The sequence below is a fragment of the Thalassophryne amazonica genome, chromosome 18, assembly GCF_902500255.1.
Source record: "Thalassophryne amazonica chromosome 18, fThaAma1.1, whole genome shotgun sequence".
NCBI classification, from domain to species: Eukaryota; Metazoa; Chordata; class Actinopteri; order Batrachoidiformes; family Batrachoididae; genus Thalassophryne; species Thalassophryne amazonica.
Genome location: NC_047120.1, coordinates 72,458,706 through 72,481,390, shown reverse-complemented (window position 1 = coordinate 72,481,390; position 22,685 = coordinate 72,458,706). Strand labels below are relative to the sequence as shown.

At 42.2% G+C, this 22,685-nt stretch overlaps 1 protein-coding gene across 2 annotated transcripts in view; it reads left to right on the top strand.

The window, feature by feature from the left end:
* Positions 1-22,685, top strand: part of pemt (phosphatidylethanolamine N-methyltransferase) — a 198,622-nt gene that overhangs the window by 2,858 nt on the left and 173,079 nt on the right. The window contains exons 2-3 of one of the 2 annotated variants that reach the window (XM_034193744.1): positions 16,481-16,545; positions 19,779-19,886. In XM_034193744.1, the coding sequence (XP_034049635.1) occupies positions 19,779-19,886 (108 nt within the window). In that variant the 5' untranslated portion in view covers positions 16,481-16,545. Of the gene's footprint in view, positions 1-16,325; positions 16,546-19,778; positions 19,887-22,685 lie in introns of those variants that run through there. The other variant, XM_034193743.1, reaches the window with a different exon arrangement.

Genomic DNA, 22,685 nt, shown 5'->3' with positions numbered 1-22,685 from the left:
CTCTTTGCAGCACCTCTTAAGCTCCATCAGGTTGGATGGGGAGCGTCGGTGCACAGACACTTTCAGATCTCTCCAGAGATGTTCAGTCAGATTCAGGTCTGGGCTCTGGCCATACCTGGAGCAATAGGGGATTAAGGACCTTGCCCAAGGGTCCTTAATGATTTTCCAGTCAGGCTGGGATTTGAAGCAAGGATCTTCTGGTCTCAAGCCCAACACCTTAACCACTAGACCATCACCATCTGAAAGGTTAAGGTTCTAACCCTAACACTAGGGTTAGGGTTAGAACCTCTGTGGAGGAATGCTGGAGCTCTGACAGAGTGACCATTGGGTTCTTGGTCACCTCCCTGACTAAGGCCCTTCTCCCCTGATCGCTCAGTTTAGACGGGTGGCCAGCTCTAGGAAGAGTTCTGGTGGATCTGAACTTCTTCCATTTACAGATGATGGAGGTCACTGTGCTCATTGGACCTTCAAAGCAGCAGAAATGTTTCTGTTCCCTTCCCCAGATTTGTGCCTCCAGACAATCCTGTCTCTGAGGTCTACAGAATTCCAGTGAATACTTGTGTACATGTGATTTTTTTGTTGTTGTTGTTTTGTTTGCTTTTTTAATGACTTTGCAACCTCCCCCCCAAAAAACTTTTTTTCATGTTGTCATTATGGGGTATTTTGTGTAGAATGTTGAGGAAAATTAATTCCATCCATTTTGGAATAAGGCTGTAACATAACAAAATGTGGAAGGAGTGAAGCGCTGTGAATACTTTCTGGATGCATTGTACATTTTTGCAGTGCTGAGCGTGCACTTCAGTCTGCACTTCCGCGTGCACTTCAGCGTGCACTGTGTAAATGACTGTGTTTTTGTATGACATCAGTGTTATTTGCTTCTGATGGTGATTCAGTGCTTAAAACAAATGTAGACCTTCACACTCTTTTTCTCTCCTCTCCCTCTTCATTTGATTTTCGCCTTCTTTGACAGCGTGCGACAGTGAACAGGTGAGGAAGCCACAGGAAGTGATGTCACTGTGTTAATAGATGATGTTTGTGTAGAGCCATCTTTGTGTGTTTAAGTCTTTTTATGGGACACTGAACAGATAAGCTCACAGTCCTGAATCCAACACATCCTATTGTTTCTACACTTGTAATGTCTGATGATTTTTAGGAATTGTTCTGGAGAATTAAGTTTTGTAACTGCAAAAAAGACATTTTTTAGAAAGAGGATTACTTTTGACAGCTGTCCTGGATCAGAAATAAGAGCCAACTGAGAACACATTGGTGGAACAGGTGGTTTTGTGCCTCCAAAACATAATGTCCCCAGTTCAAGGCCACTTCATAGAGATCTGGAGTTGGGTCAGTAAGGGCATCCGGTGTGCCAAAGCAACAATCTGACAACAAATGACTTTCTGCTCTAATTTATAGAAACATTGGCTTATCTTGCCAGTGATGTTCATGTTTCTGGGTCCTCAGCCCTGGAGATTGAAAGACACCAGGGAAGAGTTTATGGAGTCATGAGGTTCCTGGACAGAGTTTGGCCATGCAGAATGAAGATCTTACTACATAGTTGTGAGACTTTGATGTTAACCAGTGGCCTAAGGCAACAACTATTGTTATGATCAGTTGATAACAAATGGCACTCAACTAGTTGACTCATGATTTGCATTAGTTGTCCCAACTCTTATTTGTGTCAAACAATTAGTTTCTCTTGAAGCCTCACCTCCAGTGAGGTGTCCGGTTCATGTCAGTGATATTTTGTCGCGTGCTGGCGCCTGTAGTCGTCACCTAATACTACAAATTAATTTCTGTTTTCTCACAGGAAACGATGACAGTGTTCAGAATAGGATGAAGGTGCCAGTTACCTCTGACCTGGAACATTGTCTCCAGTATTTTTAGCGGGGGTGGTGTCTTATTTCATGGAAACCTGGCCTTCTTGTTAACATGTATATGGTAGATAATATTTTCCATACATTCTCTGCAGATGCACCTTGCAGTGTGGTGTGTATTTGAAGAACATGTATGGCACAGGTGGCCTTATAAAAATTTAACATACATACAAAGATAGAGAATTAATTCAGTAAACTCTTTAGTCTCATTTATGTTCATGGATGCATGCAAAAAAAGTCTTAAAAATACACCTTTGAAAATGAACCTTCACTCCATCGGGGGCATAGTAATTTTTAAAACACCTGCTGTCTGCGCTGGATTTCACAGCTCGATTCTCTTTCTGTGCACCATCAGAGATAACGTCCGTTCCATAAACTGAGAAAACACTGTTCCCCTCGTGCACGTGGAGTTGCGCTGCCTGACAGCCTATGTTGCTCTGTAGGAACTCTTCAGTGCTGAGAACATGGATCTGCACACCAGAGATCAACCATCTCTTCAAATGATTGTTGCCTGTTTTTGGACAATTATTGCACATTTCATAGCACCTACAGCGACGGTCTGTGTTGGTTCTCTGTGTACACGTTTGTGTGAATGAAAACTCACAGTATGATGTCTTCCTGTCTGTTCAGTGGGCAAATCAACACAGTCAGCTGCACGAATGTCGAACTTTGTCTGTCCTGCATAATGATCAGAGCTGGAATTGACAGGTCTTGTAAAACATGTGATTGTGACTGTGAATCAACACGCAAGCCTCATAAATTCCAAGATGTTGGTGTGTAGAAACAGGGCAGCACCGGTCCAGCATTTCAGAATTTTTTTTAAGTGTAAGTGTATGAATTTGAAGCATCACATTGTGCAAAATCAGGGTGTCTTGAAGTTTTGTGTTAAATTCTTTGTCTGTGTGCATGCACACACACCGCTGCTTCAGACAAACTGTAGGCCTGAAACATCTTGGGCCCTATTTAAGGCTTTAAAACAAATGACAAAAATCCACTCAGGGTGAGTCCGAGCACATACAGGACACATATTCTGAGGGCAACAATAGGTCCAGAGAGGCTGGATTAACACTCCACCATCATCACTTGTGTGCTGTGGATGTTGTCGACATATCACAGCGGAGGCCAACCGCCACAGAAACGAGTCCGACTTACTACCGAGCACCTGAACACAGCTCTCACTTTGTGAGTACAGAGATTGGATGTCCCTGAGAAGGGACCCCCTCACTCCATACTCCCACAGCACCTCCCACAGTATCTCCCAGGGTCCCTGATCGTACACCTTCTCCAAGTCCACAAAACACATGTAGAGTGGATGGGCAGACTCCCAGGCCCCCTCCAGGATCCTTGTGAGAGTGAAGATGGAACCTGCATTGTTCCTCTTCAATCAGAGGTTCGACTATCAGCCGAACCCTCCTTTCCAACACGCTGGAGTAGACTTTACCAGGGAGGCTGAGTAGTGAGATGCCCATGTAGTTGGCACACACTCTCTGGTCCCCCTTTTTAAATATGGGGACCACCACCCCAGTTTGCCACACTTTATGCACTGTCACAGACCTCAACATAATGCTGAAGAGACGTCTCATCCAAGACAATCCCTCCACACCCAGAGCCTTCAGCATTTCTGGACGGATCTCATCAACCCACGGGGCCTTGCCACTGTGGAGTTGTTTTGAGCTTCCAGCTCTGCCCCTACTATAGAGGGTGCTCCAGTCTGATGCAGGAGTTCCTCAAAGTGTTCCTTCCAGCACCAGATTACATCCTCACTTGAGGTCAACAGTGTCCCGTCCTTACTGTAGACAGCTTGGATGGTTCCCTGTTTTCCCCTCCTGAGGTGCCTCACAGTCTGCCAGAAGTACCTTGGTGCCGACCAAAAGTCCTTCTCCGTGGTTGCTCTGAACTCTTCCCACACTCACTGCTTTTTTAAAGTTTAATACAACCCCAATTCCAATGAAGTTGGGACGTTGTGTAAAATGTAAATAAAAACAGAATACAATGATTTTAGGGGAGGTGATGGTTAAGGTGTTGGGCTTGAGTCCAGAAGATCATGGGCTCAAATCCCCACCTGACTGGAAAATCACTAAGGGCCCTTGGGCAAGGCTTTTAATCCCCTATTGCTCCCAGTGTGTAGTGAGCGCCTTGTATGGCAGTACCCTGACATCGGGGTGAATGTGACGCATAATTGTAAAGCGCTTTGAGCGTCTGATGCAGATGGAAAAGCACTATATAAATGCAGTCCATTTACAAGCTCACACTCAAGCAGGAAGTGCCAAAATTTCAGTCAAGGTGAAACAGGAAATGTCAAATGTCAAACACTTCCTGGCATGGGTGGAGCTAGAGCAGAGGCTGGGGTTTCACTGGACTCCCCTAAAATCTGATTGGACACAGATGATTGACATGTCACGGCACCACACGTCTGGTTGAAAGAGCTGCATTTTCAAATCAGTGAGTCACATTGACTGCAAGGTTCCTCCTGTCCAGTAGTTGGTGCTGTGTACCACAAAAAGTTCTCATCCACCTTAGTAGAAGAAGAAAAATGTTTGCTTCAGATTTGAAATGAACACATCATTTGATCTATGGACTTCTAATCATACCAAACTTATATTGGTGAGTAAACGACCATATTTTATGCCAGAAATGAGGTCCAGGTTGTTAAAAGCAGCATTTCTCCTTTAATTGGGGGGGTCTTACGGTAGTGTTCAGAATAATAGTACTGCTATGTGACTAAAAAGATTAATCCAGGTTTTGAGTATATTTCTTATTGTTACATGGGAAACAAGGTACCAGTAGATTCAGTCGATTCTCTCAAATCCAACAAGACCAAGCATTCATGATATGCACACTCTTAAGGCTATGAAATTGGGCTATTAGTAAAAAAAAAAAGTAGAAAAGGGGGTGTTCACAATAATAGTGGCATCTGCTGTTGACACTACAAACTCAAAACTATTATGTTCAAACTGCTTTTTTAGCAATCCTGTGAATCACTAAACTAGTATTTAGTTGTTTAACCACAGTTTTTCATGATTTCTTCACATCTGCGAGGCATGGAGTCAACCAACTTGTGGCACCTTTCAGCTGTTATACCACTCCAAGATTCTTTAACAACATTCCACAATTCATTCACATTTCTTGGTTTTGCTTCAGAAACAGCTTTTTTGATGTCACCCCACAAGTTCTCAATTGGATTTAGGTCCGGGGATTGGGCAGGCCACTCCAACACATTAATTTTGTTTGTTTGGAACCAAGATTTTGCTGGTTTACTAGTGTGCTTGGGGTCATTGTCTTGTTGAAACACCCATTTCAAGGGCATGTCCTCTTCAGCATGAGGCAGCATGACCTCTTCAAGTATTTTCACATATCCAAACTGATCCATGATACCTGGTATGTGATATATAGGCCCAACACCATAGTAGGAGAAACATGCCCATATTATGATGCTTGCTCCACCATGCTTCACTGTCTTCACTGTGAACTGTGGCTTGAATTCACAGTTGCCTTGGTGCCTAGGTGGTGGCCTCTACTGGTGGTTGGCTCTCACTGCGGTATTGTATCATTTCCTGTTCCAGAGCACAGCAGTGTTTTGCTGTAGCTGTTAGCTGTTTAATCTGCGTAGTTAGATTGATCTAGATAACTAGATAATGATTTGTTTCACAGCGTAATCTTCACGTGCCTTAACTAAAGCACTCCCTCTGCTGAATCACCTCTAAATTATTCACACATTATTCACTTTCTGTGTTTTTAGGAATCTGCTAGCTTACCACAGCTACTAGCTCTTAGCCGGTTTAGCATGGCAGCTTCTCCTGTCTCTCCCGCACTTTTCTGCTCTGGGTGTGAAATGTTTAGTTATTCCTCAGCCTCCTTTAGCAGTAATGGTACTTGTAATAAGTGTAGCTTATTCGTAGCTTTGGAGGCCAGGCTGGGCGAATTGGAGACTTGGCTCCGCACCTTGGAAAATCCTACAGCTAGCCAGGCCCCTGTAGTCGGTGTGGACCAAGGTAGCTTAGCCGTCGTTAGCTGTCCCCCAGCAGATCCCGAGCAGCTGGGAAAGCAGGCCAACTGGGTGACTGTGAGGAAGAAGCGTAGTCCTAAACAGAAGCCCCGTGTACACCACCAACCCGTTCACATTTCTAACCGTTTTTCCCCACTCGGCGACACACCCGCCGAGGAACAAACTCTGGTTATTGGCGACTCTGTTTTGAGAAATGTGAAGTTAGCGACACCAGCAACCATAGTCAACTGCCTTCCGGGGGCCAGAGCAGGCGACATTGAAGGAAATTTGAAACTGCTGGCTAAGGCTAAGCGTAAATTTGGTAAGATTGTAATTCACGTCGGAGGTCACTAAACAATGTCGGACTCTGTAGTTTTCTCTGGGCCCCTCCCCAGTCGGACTGGGAGTGACATGTTTAGCCGCATGTTCTCCTTGAATTGCTGGCTGTCTGAGTGGTGTCCAAAAAATGAGGTGGGCTTCATAGATAATTGGCAAGCTTCTGGGGAAAACCTGGTCTTGTTAGGAGAGACGGCATCCATCCCACTTTGGATGGAGCAGCTCTCATTTCTAGAAATCTGGCCAATTTTATTAAACCCTCCAAACCGTGACTATCCAGGGTTGGGACCAGGAAGCAGAGTTGTAGTCTTACACACCTCTCTGCAGCTTCTCTCCCCCTGCCATCCCCCAATACCCCATCCCCGTAGAGACGGTGCCTGCTCCCAGACTACCAATAACCAGCAAAAATCTATTTAAGCATAAAAATTCAAAAAGAAAAAAATAATATAGCACCTTCAACTGCACCACAGACTAAAACAGTTAAATGTGGTTTATTAAACATTAAGTCTCTCTCTTCTAAGTCCCTGTTAGTAAATGATATAATAATTGATCAACATATTGATTTATTCTGCCTTACAGAAACCTGGTTACAGCAGGATGAATATGTTAGTTTAAATGAGTCAACACCCCCGAGTCACACTAACTGTCAGAATGCTTGTAGCACAGGCCGAGGGGGAGGATTAGCAGCAATCTTCCACTCCAGCTGACTAATTAATCAAAAACCCAGACAGAGCTTTAATTCATTTGAAAGCTTGACTCTTAGTCTTGTCCATCCAAACTGGAAGTCCCAAAAACCAGTTTTATTTGTTGTTATCTATCGTCCACCTGGTCGTTACTGTGAGTTTCTCTGTGAATTTTCAGACCTTTTGTCTGACTTAGTGCTTAACTCAGATAAGATACTTATAGTGGGCGATTTTAACATCCACATAGATGCTGAGAATGACAGCGTTTAACACTCAACACTGCATTTAATCTATTATTAGACTCAGTTGGCTTCGCTCAAAATGTAAATGAGTCCACCCACCACTTTAACCATACTTTAGATCTTGTTCTGACTTATGGTATGGAAAGTGAAGACTTAACAGTATTCCCTGAAAACCTCCTTCTGTCTGATCATTTCTCAATAACATTTACATTTACTTTAATGGACTACCTAGCAGTGGGGAATAAGTTTCATTACAGTAGAAGTCTTTCGGAAAGCGCTGTAAATAGGCTTAAGGATATGATTCCTTCTTTGTTATGTTCTCCAATGCCATATACCAACACAGTGCAGAGTAGCTACCTAAACTCTGTGAGTGAGATAGATTATCCTCATTGAGCACAACTTTGGATGCTGTAGCTCCTCTGAAAAAGAGAGTCTTAAATCAGAAGTGCCTGACTCCGTGGTATAACTCACAAACTCGCAGCTTAAAGCAGATAACCCATAAGTTGGAGAGGAAATGGCATCTCACTAATTTAGAAGATCTTCACTTAGCCTGGAAAAAGAGTCTGTTTCTCTATAAAAAAAAGCCCTCCGTAAAGCTAGGACATCTTTCTACTCATCACTAATTGGAGAAAATAAGAACAACCCCAGGTTTCTTTTCAGCACTGTAGCCAGGCTGACAAAGAGTCAGAGCTCCATTGAGCCGAGTATTCCTTTAACTTTAACTAGTAATGACTTCATGACTTTCTTTGCTAATAAAATTTTAACTATTAGAGAAAAAATTACTCGTAACCATCCCAAAGACATATCGTTATCTTTGGCTGCTTTCAGTAATGCCGGTATTTGGTTAGACTCTTTCTCTCCGATTGTTCTGTCTGAGTTATATTCATTAGTTACTTCCTCCAAACCATCAACATGTCTATTAGACCCCATTCCTACCAGGCTGCTCAAGGAAGCCCTACCATTAATTAATGCTTCGATCTTAAATATGATCACTCTATCTTTATTAGCTGGCTATGTACCACAGGCTTTTAAGGTGGCAGTAATTAAACCATTACTTAAAAAGCCATCACTTGACCCAGCTATCTTAGCTAATTATAGGCCAATCTCCAACCTTCCTTTTCTCTCAAAAATTCTTGAAAGGGTAGTTGTAAAACAGCTAACTGATCATCTGCAGAGGAATGGTCTATTTGAAGAGTTTCAGTCAAGTTTTAGAATTCATCATAGTACAGAAACAGCATTAGTGAAGGTTACAAATGATCTTCTTATGGCCTCAGATAGTGGACTCATCTCTGTGCTTGTCCTGTTAGACCTCAGTGCTGCTTTTGATACTGTTGACCATAAAATTTTATTACAGAGATTAGAGCATGCCATAGGTATTAAAGGCACTGCGCTGCGGTGGTTTGAATCATATTTATCTAATAGATTACAATTTGTTCATGTAAATGGGGAATCTTCTTCACAGACTAAGGTTAATTATGGAGTTCCACAAGGTTCTGTGCTAGGACCAATTTTATTCACTTTATACATGCTGTTGTGTGTTGGGGGGTGTGGCTGGATGTTTTGGTGTTCTTTTCTTTTCTTTGCTCTTCAGGTGGCATGAGAACTGATTTGTCTGTGGAGAAGGTGCTGGCTGAAGAATCCTCACCCTCATCAACATCATGTGTAGCACCTGTGACTGGTGCTCACATGCAACCTTAAAGACTTTCAGCTGAAGCAGATAATTGGATGGCATTCTGCATTTAAGGCATGTGTGATTCAAGCAGAACTGCCGGGAACTCGACCTTGTGATGTCCGTTTGTGAGACGCTGAGGACTGCGCCTGGGTTTGACACATCGAGCCCGTGAAGCAAGGAAGGGTGAGGACACTTGCTGTCAGCACACATTAAAGGTGATTAAGTGTTCGACTAATTGTTGATAGTAACTTGGTGTTTTGTTACGCAGTATACTGGAATTGTGATGAGAATTGTGCAGTTTGCTTCTCACTGCTGTGGCGTGCGGATAAGTGATCCTCCACTTGTTGTGAGAAGCTGCTCATTTGCATAAAGTTAAAAAATACAGACCTGAATGTGTTGCTGATAGCGTGTGTCTTTTGAAAGATATTGTTGTAACTGCTGACTTACCTCAGTCAGTTTGTCGTGTCCACCTGGGGGGTGTTTGTCTGGTGGTAGTGGGTCCAGGAACGCCGGGCTTCTATCCTTTTGGGCGCTTAAGAGCGTGCCAACAGTCACTCCACCAGAAGGACGTTCTTTTAGTTTTGTACACATTATTATGCACAGGTGAAAAATAAATTGTTTCTGTTGTTGGAAACGCTTTCTGGTTATTTTTAGCGCTGGGTTCTGTCTGACGCAGGTCCGCTCCTCAACTCGCGTCAACACATAACAGTAGTTCCCGGCCATTCCATAATGGACCCAGCGACAGAAGCGGCTCCTTTTGCCGAAAAAGTTCAAGAACACTTGGAGAAAATATGGGAGCAATTACAGCATCTCGCAAACCAAATTAAAACAAACAGACGCCCGTGTTACGGAGCTTGCAGCGCAAGCCGCTCCGCTTCCTGCTGCTCCAGCTGCGGCATCATCGATACTGGTGCAGATAACTCCGTCACCCAGAGATTCGGCGTCCGAACCGATTGTCGTCCGGAGCCTTGTGCGGTGATGCAATGTACTCTGGTTTCTGCTCAGTCAGGTTGGAGCGCCGCAGCTTTACGAGGAATGTTTGTAGATGGGTTAAATGAGTCATTAAAAGATGAGCCGGCAGTCCGTGACGAGCCAAACGATTTAGATGAGCTAATATCGTTGGTGATTCGTCTAGATGATCGGATGAAGGAGCGTGGACGCGAGAGAGGACGCCCATCAGAGCGGGTTTTTTCGTCTCGGGGCTTTCCCCGACACAGATCTGGGCCGCCTCTCCTTCGCCCCACTGAAGCTCCTCCGACGGGACCTCTGGCTCCTCCTGTTGACGAGCCCATGCAGCTCGGACCAGCAGAGATTACTGTATTGCCCTGACATGTAAGCGTCAAGAGAAATAATGGTGACGTATCTCCAAGTGTTCTGGGACAGGCAAAATAACACACATAAAAAAATAAATAAATAAATAAAAATCTAGCAGAGTAAATGTTTTGTTTTCTTTAAATAGGGGTTATAATTGTATGGGGAGTCAGAGGCGTATCTGGTGGAGTGATTGTTAGGCGGTTAGAAGTCCGCCTGGGCTCACTTAATTGTTAATTTTTTATGTGTTTTTAGGTATTTTCTGTTTGGGTTGTTGGGTCATTTTATTTTGTTGTTTTTTTATTTCTCTACATCCCTAACCCCAACCTCACTTTCCCCAAGACCGTTTGTCTTGTGGGTTGTGGGGTGGTGCAGGTTGGTCACGCTGAGCATTCTCAGAAGACCTCTGCACCTAGGGGGGGGGGTGTTAGAGGCGTTTTTCTTGCTTTGGTTAGGGCCCGGTTCCACTCCAGCCTCGGTGAGCCTTTGTACCGTTCGTCATTGGTGTTGCCGGGGTGTGGTGCAGCGGAGACTTACCTCAGTCGGAGGCGTGGGCCGATCTGTTGCCGTTCGCCATTTTGGTAGTTCCACCCCTCCCGAGAGGCTGGGGTATGGTCGAGTTGGGGCACCGGACGTATTTCCGGTTCTCTGCTGCGCCTTGGGGTTGGAGCTGGGTTAGTTTTTTCCTGTTCCCTTCTCCGGCTTAATGTTTTGAGCCGTTCGCCAAAGTTGAGCCGCCGAGGGGCTCTGGGAGGGACCCGGGGTCTTTCGGGGTGCCGGGGAGAGTAACAGGGTTTACAGTCGTTTTATATCCCCACGGGGTTGTTTTTGGTAGTCCTCCGGGGGTTGATTTTTGATTTTGTTCTGTTTCCTTCCGGGTTCCACCTCCAGGGATGATGGGACGGTCCTCTGGGGGGGAATTGGCTTGGGGCCAACTAGCCAAGTGTGACCGGGTCTGGGGTTCTAGGGAGGGTACCTCCTGGGGTTGATGGTACGGTCCCCTGGGGGGCGCCGTTTTGCTCCATGTACACCTGGGGACCTTTGTGGGATTATGGTTCTGGCTGTTCCTCCTGGAACTGGCGATGAAGGCCTTCTGGGGGGGGGGGGGGGGCTCTGCAGGTCATTCTGGGGGGGTTGTTTGTTGTTTTTCTTTTATGCATTTACGTTTGTATTGTTTGTGGGGCTGTGTTGGGTTTTTGCGTTTGGGAGTTTTTCTTTTCTTCCCGGGGTTTGATGGGACGGTCCCCTGGGGAGGTTTTGGGTGGGTTTTATGTTTTTTTCTGTGTGTTGAATTGTACTGGGGAATGTTTTGGGGCTTTTGTTGATTCCAGCCGGCCTTCCAGCTGCGGTGCCTGTCCTGCTGTCTGTGGTGGACCTTAGGAGCGTGGTGCTGTCTGCTTCCTGACGTGGACCCCGGAGGGAGGTGCTGTTCTCGGGCCTGGTCTGTTTGGTCGCCGGGAGGCTTCCCGTTGATGGGGGGGTACTGTTGTGTGTTGGGGGGTGTGGCTGGATGTTTTGGTGTTCTTTTCTTTGCTCTTCAGGTGGCATGAGAACTGATTTGTCTGTGGAGAAGGTGCTGGCTGAAGAATCCTCACCCTCATCAACATCATGTGTAGCACCTGTGACTGGTGCTCACATGCAACCTTAAAGACTTTCAGCTGAAGCAGATAATTGGATGGCGTTCTGCATTTAAGGCAGCTTTATCTATCCATGAAGCCAGAGGAAACACACCAATTAGCTAAACTGCAGGATTGTCTTACAGACATAAAGACGTGGATGACCTCTAATTTCCTGCTTTTAAACTCAGATAAAACTGAAGTTATTGTACTTGGCCCCACAAATCTTAGAAACATGGTGTCTAACCACATCCTTACTCTGGATGGCATTACCCTGACCTCTAGTAATACTGTGAGAAATCTTGGAGTCATTTTTGATCAGGATATGTCATTCAAAGCGCATATTAAACAAATATGTAGGACTGCTTTTTTGCATTTGCGCAATATCTCTAAAATTAGAAAGGTCTTGTCTCAGAGTGATGCTGAAAAACTAATTCATGCATTTATTTCCTCTAGGCTGGACTATTGTAATTCATTATTATCAGGTTGTCCTACAAGTTCCCTGAAAAGCCTTCAGTTAATTCAAAATGCTGCAGCTAGAGTACTAACAGGGACTAGAAGGAGAGAGCATATCTCACCCATATTGGCCTCTCTTCATTGGCTTCCTGTTAATTCTAGAATAGAATTTAAAATTCTTATTCTTACTTATAAGGTTTTGAATAATCAGGTCCCATCTTATCTTAGGGACCTCGTAGTACCATATCACCCCATTAGAGCGCTTCGCTCTCAGACTGCAGGCTTACTTGTAGTTCCTAGGGTTTGTAAGAGTAGAATGGGAGGCAGAGCCTTCAGCTTTCAGGCTCCTCTCCTGTGGAACCAGCTCCCAATTCAGATCAGGGAGACAGACACCCTCTCTACTTTTAAGATTAGGCTTAAAACTTTCCTTTTTGCTAAAGCTTATAGTTAGGGCTGGATCAGGTGACCCTGAACCATCCCTTAGTTATGCTGCTATAGACTTAGACTGCTGGGGGGTTCCCATGATGCACTGAGTGTTTCTTTCTCTTTTTGCTCTGTATGCATCACTCTGCATTTAATCATTAGTGATTGATCTCTGCTCCCCTCCACAGCATGTCTTTTTCCTGGTTCTCTCCCTCAGCCCCAACCAGTCCTAGCAGAAGACTGCCCCTCCCTGAGCCTGGTTCTGCTGGAGGTTTCTTCCTGTTAAAAGGGAGTTTTTTCTTCCCACTGTCGCCAAGTGCTTGCTCACAGGGGGTCGTTTTGACCGTTGGGGTTTTTCTGTAATTATTGTATGGCCTTGCCTTACAATATAAAGCGTCTTGGGGCAACTGTTTGTTGTGATTTGGCACTATATAAATAAAATTGATTTGATTTGATTTGAATTCAGAGTTTGGGGGTCGTCTCACAAACTGTCTGCGGCCCTTGGACCCAAAAAGAACAATTTTACTCTCATCAGTCCACAAAATATTCCTCCATTTCTCTTTAGGCCAGTTGATGTGTTCTTTGGCAAATTGTAACTTCTTCTGCACGTCTTTTATTTAACAGAGGGACTTTGCGGGGGATTCTTGCAAATAAATTAGCTTCACACTCCGTCTTCTAACTGTCACAGCACTTACAGGTAACTCCAGACTGTCTTTGATCATCCTGGAGCTGATCAATGGGTGAGCCTTTTCCATTCTGCTTATTCTTCTATCCATTTTGATGGTTGTTTTCCATTTCCTTCCACGTGTGTTTTTTTTTTTTTTTTGTCCATTTTAAAGCATTGGAGATCATTGTAAAGCATATGTGTCAAACTGATTCCAGAAAGGGCCAAGAGTGTGCAGGTTTTCCGATGTTCATCAGTGAAATCACCTGCTGGAGTTGGTGGTTACAAAGAAAACCTGCACCCTCTTGGCTCTTTCTGGAATCAGTTTGACACCTATGTTGTAGATGAACAGCCTATAAATTTTTGCACCTGCGTATAAGTTTTCCCCTCTCCAATCAACTTTTTAATCAAACTACACTGTTCTTCTGAACAATGTCTTAAACGTCTCATTTTCCTCAGGCTTTCAAAGAGAAAAAGCATGTTCAACATGTGCTGGCTTCATCCTTAAATAGGGGACACCTGATTCACACCTGATTCCACAAAACTGACAAACTCACTGACTGAATGCCACACTACGATTATTGCAAACACCGCCCAGTTTCATAGCCTTAAGAGTGTGCATATCATGAATGCTTGGTCTTGTTGGATTTGTGAGAATCTACTGAATCTACTGATACCTTGTGTAACAATAAGAAATATACTGAAAACCTGGATTAATCTTTTTAGTTACATAGCACTACTATTATTCTGAACACTACTGTATATACACATGTTTAAGCCAACAGACAGCAGCTGTTTCATGCTCTGTTGGCTTATTAGTACAGCAGATAACTGAAACAATCATTCAAATGGTGATACAAGCATCAAATTCAGCACAAATCCAAACTGACAAAATTAATGAGCAAAATTAATGGAGCAACTTTAACTTTTGACCCCTGTACAAACAGAAACTGATGTTTGTCACCATTCTTGCTGCTTTTACCTCATAACTCCATAACATTCAGTCACAGATTGTCCAAACTATACCTTTTTGGAATCTTTATGATCAGGCAAATAATGTGGTGTAGTTTTCTATATGAATGGAGCATCTTTTAATTTAGAGTCTGACCCCTGTGTAATTCTTCAGTTGACCCCTACCTGACTGCCTATTGAAAATTCAAGTGGCCAATCAGTTTTTTAAGAGTTAGTGTCTATGGATTATTTGTGCCGAATTTGTTTGTATCACCATTTGCAGGATTCCACTCTAAATATTCTCTTATCTGCTGTACTATATATGAGATGTAAGATGCTGCTCCTCACTGTTTCTCAGTTGACCTCAAAAGTATTTGTTTATTCCATTTCAAATATATTTTTTTCCTAAAATTATCTTTCTTAACTCAAACTGAAAGCAAATCTCTACAACTTGATATGAATTAAAAATCTAAAATCCATCTTCCTGATGAAGTGGTGTAGAGGCGGATTTTCTTAAAAAGAAGACCTGAAAGTTCAGCTACAATTTGACAGAAAATACATTTGAGATAAAAGCCTAGATTTGATGTTTTGGTGAAAGAAACTTTTATATTTCTTCATAATTGATGTAAATAAAGTCCAAGACATATTCAGTGACTTGGAAATGTTCATGTTTCCATCCCCTTACTTGTCTAAAGAAAACTGGCAATAAAAGTGATTATTATTTACAGGATTTATGAAATTTTAGAGATTTGCTTTCAGTTTGAGTTTGAGGAAGATAATTTTAGAAATTTTAATTTATTTTTTTGTATTTCTAGTATTTAAAATGACATAAACAAATTAAAAATGTGAAATTCCAAGTGTTCCAATCCTTTTGGAGGACACAGTATCCTAACCTTATGATGAGTGTAAAATGAGTGTGGGATTATTACTGTTTTGTTTAAAAGATTTAATTTTCACTGTTGCTGCACTTTGTGTCAAATCATAGTCATATCGTATATCATATTGATATGACAATTCAGTAGGATATATCTTGTATTATATATTCCAAATCTAAGGTGGAACTCTACAAGTGTTTACTAAGGTACACATAAATATCTTTAAATAATAATAAAAAAGAGTAGAGTCACTTAGGTGCCCGGTCTTGAGAACCAGGGATAGTTGGTTGAAAAGCTTTTTTATCCCATGGGAACTCTCCCTACACACCTAAGCGGCTCAAGAATATGGACAGTATGTATATAAGTGACATTTACATGACAATTTATATGACAATATTGAGATATGATATTTTGGCCATACTGTACAGCCCTACTGTCAACTCGCTGAAAATCTTGAATATTAATTTACATCTACATTAAAAAAAATGCTTGAAATGGCAGGGGGTTAAGAGGGCTGTAATTAGGGGGGTCAGCTGAAAAGCAAAAATGAAAAATGCTTAAAAAGGTGGGGAATATGGGGAGCAGAGCCCCTCCAGAAGCTGAAAGGCAAAATAAGGAAAATGCTTACACAGGTGGGAGTCTGGTGGGGGCGGAGCCCCTCCAGAAGCTGAAAGGTTTCAGTCATGCTTCCAAGAACCATTTTACTGAAAAAAAAGTCTGAAGGACCTAAAGGACATGGTTAGATGGCGAGGAGCTTTCCAGGCATGTGAGAGGCAAAGAAAAGAAAAATGTTTAAAAAGGCAGGGGGTCTGGAAGGTGAAAGGTTTTTGCCATGCTAATGCTCCCCTGAAGCATTTACTCAAAATAAAGTATGAAGGACCTAAATGACATGGTGAAATACTGATGAGCTTTGATCGTTCATGTCTGCTACATATGCATATTAATCATCATCATCATCATAAAAGTGAGAGAACCTAAACAACATATAAATACATTTGCACAGTAAAATTAACATCAAAAAACAGATAATTAAGAGGAAATAAAAGGGTTGAGTTCTTTATCATTTTATTTTCAAATCAATGCAGAAAGTGTTAAAAAATTACCAGTAGTAAACAATCATCCGAGTCGCAACTATATAACTAAAAACAAACAAAAATAAACATACTACATGTGAACTAATGATCCCGTACCTATGGACTACATTACCCAGAAGGCACCGGACCGGGTTAGAGGTTGCGCGTGTTTCTTCAGAGCAGCTCGAGCTTGCGTTGCTTGAAAAACTAACAATTATTCAGACGTTATGATTTTATGCTGACTGCCCGGAGACACCGAGAATTGTCGGCGATGTTTGTTCGGTGTCAATGAGCCGCAGATATAGCGCCGCCGAGCGGAGCGATAATAATCAGAATCCTGTGCTGCTGGAGTGCTGCGGCGGCCTCAACAACGTGGATTACAGCAAGGTAAACATTCTGCCCGACGGGGCGTCCTGATTTAACTTTAACTTGACCATTAACTGCGCAGAAAAGACACGAAATATCTGTCTTTTAACGCGCTACTCAGTTTGTCAGACTGTGCCCTTCAAAATAAAAGCAGGTCGTCTTTACGGCTCACATTGATGACGTCAGAAAAATGACACCTTTCACAATAATCATTCAGAGGTGTTTTATACCTTCAAAGATATTTGATAATTTGATAGTGAGAAATTTGCAATATATAGGTTTTTGTTTTATTTTGATAGATTTCACATTCATAAAAATTGAGTTGTTCATTTAAAATATTTTGTTTAAAAAACCCAAATGCCTTGCTGTTGTCTTATTTCTCAAAGATTACTAGGTATGAATTTTATTTTATTTTTTCAACATAAATACTTTCCTTAATACATAGTGATTGATTGATTCGAAATTCAACATGTGCTTAAAAGGCAAAATGTAAAAAAACTACATTTAACAGTACATGTAAGACTCTGAGGATAACACATAAAGTCAAAGGCTTGCTTCCATTGTGGTCTTTAAATAAAAAAGTAACAGATTAAACAAGAATAAAATGACACAGAAAAAGACAAAGCAATAGGGAAAAATATTCTAAATACACTTAAAACAATTAAAAGCTCTTATAAGTAAACAAGCGGTTCATTTTGCTTCTCAACAGGCTAGAATAACTGGACTTCAACTGCACTTTTGGACAGCAAAAATGTAAGTGCGTGGGTGAGTGAGTTATTCTGTCAGAGCCAATTGAATAACTCAGAATCAATAAATTAGATAGAAACTTTATTGTCATTGCACATATAGACATACAACAAAACTTGTCCTCTGTATTTAACCCATCCTGATTACAGTTAGACACAATTTAACCACTAGGAGCAGTGGGCAGCCACAGTCCGGCGCCCGGGGACCAACTCCAGATGTAGACGCTGCCTTGGTCATGGGCAGAGTATGTTTTTGATTGTGGAAGGAAACCACGCAGACACGGGGGAGACAGAGACGCAACACAAACTCCACAGAAAGGCTGGGAATCCATCCCACAACCTTCTTGCTGTGAGGCACCAGTGGTAACCACTAATCCACTGTGCCGTCCAATTATATCACCTTGTACCTCACCAAATTAAAAGAGCATTTAAAGACAATGACCTGGTTAGTCCATTGTTCATTTTGGTGCACCAAATCCACTAACAACCTACTTTCTATTGCTTAGATGATATAGACGTGTCTGCCACCTGTTGAATGGTTAGGGGATGCTGCATCGCTTTTTGAAAATTACAAACAGCTGTGGTTGAACGCTCATGTACTTTGTCTGAAGTCCAAAAGTTGGACACGTGTCGTCGTCGCTGTGCTTCACCCAGCTAAGAAGCTAACAATCACGGAGAGAAACGTGATGCAATCTGCTAAGTTAGCAAGTTAGCAACTACATGGACGCAAATATCATGCCCACTATTTGGGCAAATATGGGACAAAATATGCAGCAGAGTAAATATACAGTCTTGTAAAAGCAGGACTGAATTTGTGGATGGGGATGGTTGAAATGGAGAATGAACTGGGATTACACTGATTCTGAATTTCATGCTTAAAAGTTGGCGTCTTTTCATCTTAGTATCTTTTCTGTCATTTTTCTCTCTTTTGCCTGATTTTGAATTGAGTTTGCTGTGATTTCTGTGGATTCTCAGACTTGGATACGATCAGCTGGAAAGTGATTTTGCAGTGCTTGCGGTTGGTTTGTTCTTGTTGCACCAGTTACTAAGATAACTCAGCCAGCCAAAGCAAACGTTGGTCAGCAGCTTCACAGACACACCGTGTGTTTGTTTTAGTGTCTGTCTGTTCAGAAGCTGGAAAAACCACAGAAACATCACACTGAGGCTTTATTTATTCATCAGCTCTGCACACGTCAGTGCTTCTCTTTGAAAAGGATCTGATTTGACCTCAACTTTTTATTTTTATTTATTTATTTTTGTAATGTTCAGTATATTGCAACCCAAGTGAAATTTTCAACACAACAGTGCTACGGTTTTAGGTAAGAGATGTGATATTTTTATTTATTTATTTTGTTGTTTTTTGTTTTAACAGTGATTCACTGAGTATATAGCAAGAACTTCAATTTTTTTTTTTTTGCCCTGTAGGTTTTGTAACGTGTTATAGTGGTGGAATGGTGCGAATCATATTTGAGGTCTTAGAAATGGTTCAGCATTTAGTGTATTCCTGCCAAGTGTCTTCAATCACTTAAAGATTTGCAAAAATTTAAATGATTAAATGTTCAACAATTACCTTGAAGATCTGAAGTTTCCACATCCTGAGCATTCTGGCCAACGTTTGCTCATAGCATTTTTTATGTAATCACATTAAAAGCAAATATGTGAAAACGACAATTCATAGTCAGTGTTGCAGACCTCAGGTTGTTTTAAACTTGTACCACTTACACCCCTAGTGTGTTACTGTAACACTGCTGTTCAGCAAAACCTTTTAAAATGTGATGACCAAATAACCATTGTAGGCTCCACGTGGGCTGTGATGTTCTTGGATGATATTCAGACCTGAAGGGAGGCTGAGGTGAGTCTGGAGGAATGGAGGTGCACTCCGGAGAGATGGGGAATGAAAGTCTGTAGGAACAAGGCCAAGACCAGTTTGAATCAAAGGAAGGGCAGTGGAATGGTGTGATTGCAAGCATAGAGACGGTGATGGGAAACGACTTTAAATACTTGGAGGTCAACTCTTCACAGTAATGGAGAGTGTGGTAGAGGTGTGAAGAAGAGTGTCAGGAGTCATTTGTGACAGACGGGTATCTGCAAGAGTGAATATTTACAAGGTGGTACTGAGACGAGCTTTGTTGTATGGTTTAGTGAAACTGGTGGTGGAAAGATGAAAATGCTGTGATTTTTCTTGTGAGTGATGGATTGCAGACAAAGTCAGCAACTTTGAGGAAATCCTAACACCAAGGATGAGTCCTGACCATCAGAAGTTGTCCAGTGTACTCCTCAAGTAGAGCAAGAGAACCTCGGAACTGTAACTAAGGGGTCACTAACAGTGCATTGCGAATAAATGAGCTAATATTACAGACCCCAAACTGAGCTGAGAAAAAGAGATTAAATTCTCCTTGTAGGAGGTGTATTGTCTGGCAAATAGAACTTGATCTGTCTTCAGCATCCATCTGGTTTTCATTGAAGTAAATCTGTAATATTTAAATCTGCTCTTTTTGTCTCTTTCAGATGGACATATCTCCAATGCAAGAACTTGTAAAACACATCAATTTTCAAGACTCCAGCTTCTGTATCGCTGTAGTGACCATCATGTTCAACCCTTTCTTCTGGAATGTGGTAAGCGCTACTGTGGCACTGTTGTATTTTCTCATGAGTGACTGCAGTATCAGTTTTTCTCCTCAAACATTCTCAACTGTTTACAAGGTTAACTAAATGGTGAATATTTTGCTGAATGAAGAAAAGTCAAGAGGTACTTTAAGAATTGTTTGGGAGATGCAGGAAGGTTAGAGTTGCTCTCCACCATGGACCTGATTTCAGGTATTACCTTTTTAGCTTTGTGATGGTTGTGCTAAATTGTGGGATTAAAGACTAGATTATGTGGTGCATGCTTTTTGCAGATGATGTTGTGCTGTGTAGCGCAGGAAGGAGGATGTAGAGAGCAAGCTATAAAAACAAAGAAGGACTTTAAAGAGCAGAGAACTGAAGTTTAATAGAAATAAATACGTAGAATCAATCATAGATGAACAGTTCAGTGCAGATAAAACCTACAGAGGGCAGTGTGGCTGGAACGATGAGAAAACTGCAAATACAGCAACTATTGTCTGTTGCATCACCACTTATATAACTTCACGGTGGAGTGGAACAGAGAAGCTTTATGGTTCTCCCCAGAAATTTAGAGCGTGATGGCGCTAGAAGTCATGTCAGGTGTGGGGGGAGGAGCTCTAACTTTTTGCCTTTTTCAAATACCAGTGGAAACCATTTCCTGCAGCTTCAGCTTTACATCTCATGTAAAATTACAAACTCAAGAGAAAAAAAATTCAAACAGTTACAGTGGCTTACAAATTTTGATTTTCTTTTTGCAGGCAGAACGGTGGCTTAGTGGTTAGCACTGTTGCCTCACAGCGAGAAGGTCATGGGTTCAAGTCCCGCATCTGTGTGGAGTTTGCATGTTCGCCCCGTGTTTGTGTGGGTTTCCTCCGGGTGCTTCGGTTTCTTGCCACATCCAAAGACATGCAGGTTGGGTGGATTGGGATCTTTAAATTGTCCGTAGGTGTGAATGTGTTTGTTTGTCTGTTGGTGTCCCTGTGACAGATTGGCGTCCTGTCCTGGGTGTACCCCGCCACGCGCTCTGTGACTGCTGAGATAGGCTTCAGCCCCCGTGACCATTAATTGGACTAAGCGGTTGCAGATGTGTGTATGTATGTGTGTGTGTGTGTGTGTTATTTTATTCGGAATGCTTTTACATATTTTACAAATACACATTTATTTGTAAAATCCAATACATACGTAACAGTAACTTGTGTGTTTTTACATATAATAAATCAACCAATCAGTGATGAGTGGAGGCTCATTTTTCCCATAATGCCTTTTGCCATCTGTGTGTGTTAATGTTGAAATCTTCAGAATTAGTGCATTATTTTAAAATTAAAAGATATTTGTTATATTTTCAGTTTGTAAAAGTTGACATTAAGCTAGATGAACTATCCGGATAAAACAAAACCATGAGTGAAAACTATTTTGCTTTTCATGACTTCTGCCTCACATCTGGACCACTGTATGTTGAATGTAAATGAATTTTGTTTTTTGTAACAGCCTGGCAGCCAGGGCCCCTCTGCTGGGGTAGAGTTGAGCTCAGCTCCTCACAGCTGTCTGACTGCTGCAAAACACATAGCAGACAAGAACCAACATGTATAATTTTAGGGTTTACAAATGTTTTTGGCCGTTACTAACTATGCCAGCAAAATAAAAAAAAAAATAGTGGACTAAGTTAGCGGAACTAAATTTAGTGGAAGCTAATTGGTCCACTGATGGTTTTTGAAGTTAGCTGAAAAGCTAATACACTAACAAAAAACTTTGCTTCGCTAATTAGTGGATTAGTGGAACTGTGCCCACAACTGACTGCATCAAGGACAGACACTTATGAGCGTGCACCAAGCTGTCTCTAGCTATTTTTGATAGGGTGCGTTCAAAGCTGTGCATGTGCAGCGTCAGCCTCGCTTCTCACAGGGTTTTTTAATTATTGTGACTGCTTCAAAATTAACACATTTACAGCATTAAAATGAATCATCGTGACACTTAAAAGATAGATAGCTTTTATTATCATTGTCATTACAACAACGAGATTTCCGCATTCACATTCCACAGACAACCAGCAATTAATCCACAATTATTACTTGTTTACCGTAATAATGGCACACATCAGAATTAGGACAACACATTTGACATTGTTTATGTGCAGTAAACTTGAAACAGTCCGTTTTCCAAATTGAGGCGATGTGAGCGTGTTGGTAGCTGCTGCAACTGGAGTTAAGCCACCTGCCAGCTTGGGAAGAATGGGGGCCTGCCATGGGGGGGGGAGGTAACAGGAGAAACTGCAGCGTGCTTCAGTCCATGTGTAAGTCAGTTATTGTCTTTGTGGGTTGAGATAAAAATGGAGCCGAATAATCTCACCAAGGCCTGAATAAATTCCTCTCGAGGTAAACAGTGGGCAGTTTGTCCTTGAGGCTAGATAGCTGAGCAGGGAAAAACACTTTTAACAGTTTCACTTGAACAACCAAATCCCAATTATGAATTAAGAATATTCACCAGCCTCCGAAACCTTCAGCTTCAACTGCAAGGCACGCATCAGCTCCAAGTTGTCATCCAATTTGCGTCTGAGTTCAAGAGTCAATGCAGTCTGAGAATGCACTGCCTTGCCAAACTCGTTAATCATGATGGACAAGTGAGGGCCCGTGGTTCTTGATACCGCCGTCTTGCCAATTTTCCGGTAGATCACGGCAGCACATAAGCCAAAAAGTACCAGCCCTACTGCCATGAGACCAAAAATTAATAAATCCTCGACATCCTCAACAGAGAAAGGCGCCAAGCATGCAACACACCAAGACCCACAGGAGTCGAGGACATAGCCCGCAGGAT